We start from the raw sequence: 8,572 nt of genomic DNA, 5'->3' as shown, positions 1-8,572 counted from the left end.
GAATTCGAGTCATGGTAGTGGGAGCGGGGAAGAAACATTTAGGAACTAGAGGAAAGTTGTATTTTTCATCATTGTTACATCGCACCCTGACTGCAAGCTGAGTTTTTCCAGCACGTTTGTATTGCAATTTTTGTGGCAAAATTAGGTGTCTTGGCAGCTATTCAGGTCGGCTTATACTCAAGTATATATATATACCTTAAGCAAATGACTTTTTTTCTCAGACGTTCTTTCTAATTTGGAATATATTACTGTGATTTATGTGAAAATTTACACAGCAAATGTTTCCCACTCAACAACTTATACACGTTGTATCATGGCATTAGTTGCGATTCTCTCAATGTAACACTTCCCAATTCCTTTCTGGGATCGCGGTTTCCCTATGTCCATCTTTCTTGCCACCTTCCTGCCTTTAGAACTTCATTTTGGGCAAATGCTACCCTATTAGTCTCTTATGATTAATTGTTCTGAGAAGCACTTTTTTCAAGGGGTGTTACTGTCCATTTTCTAGGCCTGTCTAGTGTTGGATGAAAGATGACCTCCCAGAGATCAGTTCCAGGTTTGAAGGACAATTTTGCTTGGATCCAGTATCAATGATCTTGGAACCAACAGTCAAGAAATCAAACAATACACTGCCAGAAGGGAAATCTGCTGCACAAGACCTCTTTAAAATGTTGAAGAGCACAGACTATTTTGAGGACTAAGGTGCACCGACTCAAGCCATGATATTTTCCATTACCCCACACGCATGTGAAAGTTGAACAATGAATAAGACCAACTGGAGAAGAACTGATGCATTTGAATTATGGTGGTTGCCGAAGAATATTTAAAGTCCTATAGACTTGAGTCAGATGAACAAATAAATCTGTCTTGGAAGAAGTACAGATAGAATGCTCCTTAAAAGCGAGGATGAGAGAAGTTAGACATGCTATCAGTAGAACCCATTTTCTAGACAAGGACACTATGCTTGGTAAAGTAGAGGGATTACAGTGTCTGCAACAATGGGTTCAAACATAACAAGGGTGGTGGGGATGGTGCAAGACTGGGCAGTATGTCACCCTGTTATGCATGGGGCTGCTGTGAGTCAACCTAACTCTGAACAACAACAATAAGAGCCATCATCTCAGGGATCCCACCAGTTTCGGTCAGTAACTCTGGACTTTTTCATGATTTTGAATTTCATTCTCCATTGTTCTCCTCTGATCAGGATCTTCTACTGTGAGCTCAATCAGAAGCAGTGGCAGCCCTCCTAGTCTGAGAAGCTGTTTCCTTCTGAGCATAAAATAGTCACTCTGCTGGAATGCTGGGACAATTATAAGAAAAACTGCAGGAAGGCCTGTCTGGATAGGACAGGCTGGATGAACAATCTGGAGGAGAAAACAACAGGACTGACAGTTCCGGGGGAACATGGGAAAGGGGGCGGTGGGGGGAAGGGAAGAGGTGTTAGCAAACCCAGGGACAAGGGAACAACAAGAGATCCAAACTGGTGGTGAGGTGGGTGTGGGAGACCTGGTAGGGCATGATCAAGGGGAACATAACAAAGAGGAAGTGCTAAAATCCTGGTGGGGACTGAGCATGATAGTGGGACAGGAGGAGAATCAAGGGAAAGAGGAAAGAGCTGGGAGGAAAAGAGCATTTATAGAGGTCTAGATAAAGACATGTACATATGCAAATATATTTATATGAGGATGGGGAAATAGATCTATGAGCCTACATTTATAGGTTTAGTATTAAGGTAGCAGAAGGACATTGGGCCTCCACTCAAGTACTCCCTCAACGCAAGAATACTTTCTTCTAGTAAATTGGCAGTTTATGATGCTCACCTTCCCGACACAACCGCTGAAGACAAAGCGGGTGAATAAGCAAATGTGGTGAAGAAAGCTGATGGTGCCCTGCTATCAAAAGATATAGCATCTGGGGTCTTAAAAGTTTGAAGGTAAACAAGCGGCCATCTAGCTCAGAAGCAACAAAGCCCACATGGAACAACATATCAGCCTGTGTGATCACGAGGTGTGGAACGGATCACTGAAGACAAATGGGTGCATAAGCAAATGTGGCGAAGAAAGCTGATGGTACCCGGCTATCAAAAAGTATAGCGTCTGGGGTCTTAAAGGCTTGAAGGTAATCAAGCGGCCATCAAGCTCAGAAGCAACAAAGCCCACATGGAAGAAGCACACCAGCCTAAGCAACCACGAGGTGTCGAAGGGATCAGGTATAAGGCATCATCAGAACAAAAAATCTTACCATAGTGAATGATGGGGGGAGTTCGGAGTGGAGATCCAAAGCCCATTAGTAGGTCACTGGAGATCCCCTTGCAGAGGGGTCTCGGGGAAGAGATGAGCCTGTCAGGGTGCGATGTAACAACGATGAGAAATACAACTTTCCTCTAATTCCTAAATGTTTCCTCCCCGCTCCCACTACCATGACTCGAATTCAACCTTGCAAGTCTGGCTAGACCAGAGGATGTACACTGGTACAGATAGGAACTGAAAATACAGGGAGTCCAGGGCAGATGAGCCCTACAAGACCAGTGGTGTGAGTGGCGAAACAGGGAGGGTAAGGTGGCGAAACAGGGAGAGTGGGTAGGAAAGAGGGAACCGATTACAAGGAACTATATGTGACCTCCAGAGGGTGAGTGGCGAAATAGGGAGAGTGGGTAGGAAAGAGGGAACCGATTACAAGGAACTATATGTGACCTCCTCCCTGGGGGACGGACAACAGAAAAGTGGGTGAAGGGAGACGTCGGACAGGGCAAGATATGACAAAATACCAATTTATAAACTCTCAAGGGCTCATGAGGGAGGGGGAAGTGGGGAGGGAGGGGAAAAATGAGGACCTAATGTTGGGGGTTTAAGTGGAGAGAAAATGTTTTGAGAATGATGTATAAATGCGCTTTACACAACTGATGTGTGTATGGATTGCGATAACAGTTGTATGAGCCCCTAATAAAATGTTTATAAAAAAAAACAAACTGCAGGAAATCACTTAGTTCCATGTCTCCCTCTAAGAAGGTACCTGAATAATGTTCAATATTATTGCTACTATTTCCATGGCAGGCAAATATTCAAAAATGAACACCATCAATTCTGACTCACAGTGATTCTACTGGACAAAGTAGAATTGCCCCAGAGGGTGTCCGAGGATTACTGAAGCAGACTGCCACATCTTCTGCTGTAGAAGAGCTCAGAGACATGAAGCACCAAGCAGCTTTACCCACTGAATGAACAGGATTCCTTTTTATGCAAATCTAATTAGGTGTGTATCACACCGTACATATAAACATGTACTGAAGTAAAATTAACTGCGATTTAAGAATTTCACTACAGCTATTCCAGTAGTAATAAACCTTAGTTGAGCACAGACTCACCACTAGCATGCAGAAGGCTTATTTGGCTACTTCCTCTAGGAAGCCTTCCCTGATTCCCAAAGTCTAACTTAGAGAGGTCTCTCCCAGGACTGGATTTACCCAGTACTTCCTCCTTTCTAACACTAACTGTATTTTACTAAACTGTAAATACGTAACAGGAAGAAACAGTATCAGTTGTCTGAATACATTTTTCCACCAATTCCTCACTTACACTTAATAACTTAGTTCAGAAATTTTTCAGTTGTCTAAACCAAAACAAGGGAGTCAGTTACCAAGGCCCAATAACCTCACAGGACGTAATGGGCATGTTGTGGCCATCAGCAACATGGTCCACTCACTGTCTTATGAGACATTATCTGAGATGGCTGGGAAAATATAGGGGAAACAGTCAGGGGGTGATTCAGGATGGTCTGGTATGACTCTGGACTAGGTCCATGTATAAGGTTGAGTCCCTAACTAAGGCCAGAATGACACAATAATGGAGCCCTCACTGACACCTATGTATGTAAGTCTGCTTGCCACATAATCAGTATCCTAATGTCTCCTAGCAGTGGCTCATGGTGATAACCTTAACAACTAGCTGTAGCCACTGCCTCTACTGCCACCACCAACAGGGCCTGTGCTGGGAGGAAACCAGTCCTCCCTACTCACAGCACCCCTTTCCAGTAATATGTTAAAACATGGTGGACTACTATGAAGTTCTGGGAGTACAGAAATATGCTTCGCCAGAGGACATTAAGAAGGCTTATCACAAAGTGGCACTTAAGTGGCACCCTGATAAAAACCCAGAAAATAAAGAAGAAGCAGAGAGAAGATTTAAAGAAGTAGCTGAAGCATACGAAGTGTTATCAAATGATGAAAAACGGGACACTTATGATAAATATGGCAAAGAAGGATTAAACGATGATGGTGGAAGTCGTTTTGATGAGCCTTGCGAGAGTGACTTCAGAATCCGTAAGCCAGATGATGTCTATAATCATTTTTTTGGTCAGAGGGACCCATTTTCATTTGAGTTTTTTGAAGACTCGCTTGAGGACCTTTTAAAGAGTCCAAAGCAGTCCCAGAAGAGCAGAAGCAGAGGTGCGGGGTCCTTTTCCTCTACCTTCAGTGAATATCCAGCTTTTGGGAGCAAATTTTCTTCTTATGATGTAGGCTATGTATCATACAGTTCACTGGGGCATGGGGGCCTTACTTCATTCTCCTCCATGGCATTTGATGATAGAGGGATGGACAACTACTTATATTTTACAAGGTCAGATCAAACAGCTGATGGCAGAAATATCAATATAAAGAGAATAATTGAGAATGAGCAAGAAAGAGAAGTAGTTGAAGAGGATGATGAGTTGAGGTCCTTCCTGATAAATGGGATGGCAGAAGAAGAGGGCTTTTCTGAAGGATGGGGCTGGAAAGGAGAGTCATTCAGCAAATACTCAAGTTCTTACAGGACCAAACATATACCTCAGTATACTTTTGTAGACAATGATGAACTAGGTGGACCTTGGGTCACTAGCAGCTGGGATCCCGCCATTTTCTCAGAAGGCTTCAAAGAAGGTGGTAAGAGGAAAAAGAAGAAGCACAAAGAGGTGAAGAAGAAGAAATCAACCAAGAGGAAAAGCTAAATAGACTCTTCAGACATGTTATGTTCACATTACATTTGAACAAGACTATGTGTGTGTTTTGATCATTTTTGTAGATAACGTTTAATAGTATATTAAGGTCCTGCTTATAACTTTGCTAGCAGAATTGTAGACATTTGAACATCAGTCGTTTTGACGAGGTATTTCAGAAAAAGAAGAGATTGTGGTGATGGTGATGTTAGAAATTTGGAGAACAGCAAAGACTCATTTTATTCCCTGAATTTTTAAGCCAAATACTTTAGTATCATAGAAATTTTCTTTTGTAGAGTTTAAGACTTACCTAATTCTTTTAAGGAGCTCTGGTGGCATAATGATGGGTTACAAATTGGGCTGCTGTCAGTAGTTCAAATCCGCCAGCTGCTCCAAGGAAGAAAATGGAAGCTGTCTGCTCCTATAAAGATTTACAGTCTAGGAACCCAAAGGAGAGCGTCTGTTCTACACTATAGATTCTACCCTATGGGTTCACTAGCAGTTGGAATGGACTCAATGACAAGGAATTTAGTTTGGTTTTTATTTCTTTTAACTAATGAAATAATTTTACAAATATATAAACTACTCATAGGATTAGGAGGTTAAAATGTACAAAGGTTCAGATTATAGTTATCTATTGTATGATTTTTTTCCAGGATCACTTGACATAACTTAAAGCACTGTAAAAACTGAAATATGCACGAATGCCATTTTTAAATAAAGACAAAACAGACTTAACTTGGATTTATTTGAGTAGAATGGCTGTATCATATATGGCAAGCCATCAGTGACTCACTCCAGATAGAAACTATTTTTGTTTGGGTTTTAAACACAAGAAGGACCCTTGGTGGGTACTGTCAAGTAAGCATTGGTACACTAACTGAAAAGTCAGAAGTTCAAACCCACCAGCCACTTTGGGGAATAAATATGAGGCTATCTGTTCCAGTAAATACTTACAGGTTCAGACACCTTGTTATATAGGTTCACTACGAGGACATTGGGTTTGATTTGGTTTATGTACACAAGAGCTACAAATACATCCCTTAAGATATTACCTTAAGCTATTCTAGTTTAGGATCTAATTTGAGAGAAAAATTGATGAATTACATATAAATCAGATACTGAGTAAGTGGTTTGCACTAAATGTTTACATATACTGTTTCTCCTAAACTAAATTACTTTGATTTGAACAAAATTAAGTCTTTGGTGCCTATTAATTTCATTTTCAAGGTCTATTGCTTCAAGACCTTTTATTTTTATTCATTCTTCTACTCAACCAACACAGAGCACCTGCTACTTGCCAAGCAGTATTGTTGATAGTCATGAACAAGTCTGCAAAAGTCTTAGTTCACCCCGAGCTTAGAAATCAGATTACACACATACAGTAATATATAGTCTATATGCCATAAGTGCTAAAGAAAAAAGCAAAGCAGGATGCAGAGATGTGCTTTGGGGTGGGAGAGTGGAAATTCTGCCTAAGGTAGCCACTGCAAGTGATTACTACATTTGAGTAACAATCTAAGGAAAGTGAGGTTGTAGAAATCTGATGGGAAAGAATTCCAAGAGAAATAGCAAGTACAGTGTCCCTAGGCTAGCTGTGAGGAGCACTGAAGAAGCCAGTAACCAGAGTATCAGATTAAGAGAACAAGATGAGGTCAGAGAGGTAATTATGCAGGAGTTCGGATTATGCAGGGACAACTAGATCACAGTATGAATGTTGGCTATTAAACTTTGACTTCTGTAAATATGATAGGAAGTCACTAGCATTTTTGAGCAAAGGAGTATTATAATCTGACTAAATTTAATTTAAACAGGACCATTCTGGTTGATCTTGGTGCAAAAAGATTCAAGGCACACAGAGACAGAAGCAGGGATCCAGCTAGTGCCATAACCCAGGTAAGAGATTGTAGTAGCTAGGTCCTGGGTGATGAAGAGTGATCAGTTTAAAACATCTTTTAAAGGTAGAGCTATCAGGCTTTGCTGACAGGATTCGGTTGTTGATATGAGTCAAGAATGTCAAGGTTTTAGTCCTTTGCAATGGGAAAAATGGAGTTGCCATTACCTGAGATGGACCCACAGGTGGTGTTGGGCACCCTTCATGTAAGAAATTCTTACACTGAAAAGCATTTCCTAAAATAACTTACAGAGCCCTATTGGCACAATGGGTTATGAGTTGGCCTGCGATTTGATGCTCCTGAGGAAAGACAAGGCTTTCTATTCCCATACAGATTTATAGTCCTGGAAACCAACCGGCAGCTCTACCATAGGGTTGCTATAAGTCAGAATTGATTTGATGGCAGAGAGTGAAACAATGACTTACATGTCCCTAGAGACGGAAGCTTTCCCTTTTAGCAAAAAAAAAAAAAAAAAAAAGGTCATATTCTTTTACTCCTTTAACTCTTAGAAATGTAATTGCTGTAAATGTTAACATCATTGAAAGACGCCAGTGAATAATCTAATAGCATAGAAGCTCAATCACCTTTGGCAATGGAACCAAATTGGTTCCAAATTGGAAGCCAGAAAAGATAATGTCTAGTATATAGGTTCCCAAACTTATTTGCCCTACTGCTCTTTTTCAGGGGGAAAAAAAGTTACTCAGCACCTCCCTGGCAATTAAAAATGTTTGTACTATAGCCCATAATCCAGGATAAAGTGCATTTGCTGCCACCCCCACCCCACCCCGATCATTCCAGCATTGTCCAGGGGGTGGAATTATCCACTTGGGGAAACAGTGATACCAATTCAAGACTCATCACAGAAACCATAGTCAAATGTAATACAGGCCCTGTAAAAGGTTCCATTGCCAGTATTCATTTGACGACAGAAACACCTATTAATGTGCCCAGGCACATATTTCACAGAAAACTACTCCAGTCCCACGAAAGGACTACACTGCTTTCTGGTTCAGACTTCTGTCTTTTGGTCTCTCTGCCTGGCTGGCTCCTTTCCTCAACTCAGCTTAATGAAAGCCTTCTTCCAAGTCTCCTAAGCCCTGAAGTATGCCACATCTCTTGCCTGCCCCTGCCATTACATCATCCTTCTCCACACAACTGATCTCTTGTGGCTGGATTTACAGTTGTTGATTCCATCCGGTTGAATTTACTCCAACTCATGGCGACCCACTGAATTTAATACATCATATTACAATGACTACCTAGAGCCCTGGTGGCACGTTGGACTACTAACCATAAGGTCAGCAGTTTAAAATCACTGGTCACTCCATGGGAGAAAGACAGGGCTTTCTACTCTCATAAAGGGTTACTGTCTTGAAAACTCATAGGGGCAGTTCTACCCAGTCGTTATGAGTCAGAATCAATTCAACAGCAGTGCATGAGTGAACAATTACAATGGCTTGCCTACTTGTTTGTCTTCTCTCTGCGACCCTGGTAGCACAGTGGGTACTGCCCCGGGCTAACCCAATGTGGGTCAACAGTTTGAATTCACCAGTTGCTCTTATAACCAAAAGGGATAGGTAGTTTTACTCCATTCTATAGAGTTCCTATGAATTGGAATTAATTTGATGTCAGTGGGTTGTCCATCTTCTCTGAGGGTAGGAATTTTTGTTTATTGCTCAATGCTTATTATATTTGGTGTTCAATAG

General features: G+C 41.4%; 2 protein-coding genes across 2 annotated transcripts in view; one reads left to right on the top strand and one right to left on the bottom strand.

Moving 5' to 3' along the window:
* XPNPEP3 (X-prolyl aminopeptidase 3) overlaps nt 1-8,572 on the bottom strand; it is a 76,042-nt gene that overhangs the window by 65,521 nt on the left and 1,949 nt on the right. The gene's annotated exons all lie outside the window — the stretch shown is intronic.
* Nucleotides 4,045-4,983, top strand: DNAJB7 (DnaJ heat shock protein family (Hsp40) member B7). The gene has a single exon (XM_013004016.1). The coding sequence runs from the start codon at nt 4,045-4,047 to the stop codon at nt 4,981-4,983; it is 939 nt and encodes a 312-aa protein (XP_012859470.1).

Source organism: Echinops telfairi, unplaced genomic scaffold (genome assembly GCF_000313985.2).
Source record: "Echinops telfairi isolate 266 unplaced genomic scaffold, ASM31398v2 ScPeMD7_2;HRSCAF=8, whole genome shotgun sequence".
NCBI lineage: Eukaryota > Metazoa > Chordata > Mammalia > Afrosoricida > Tenrecidae > Echinops > Echinops telfairi.
The sequence above is the reverse complement of the archived record's forward strand: the minus strand, read 5'-3'. Positions and strand labels throughout refer to the sequence as shown.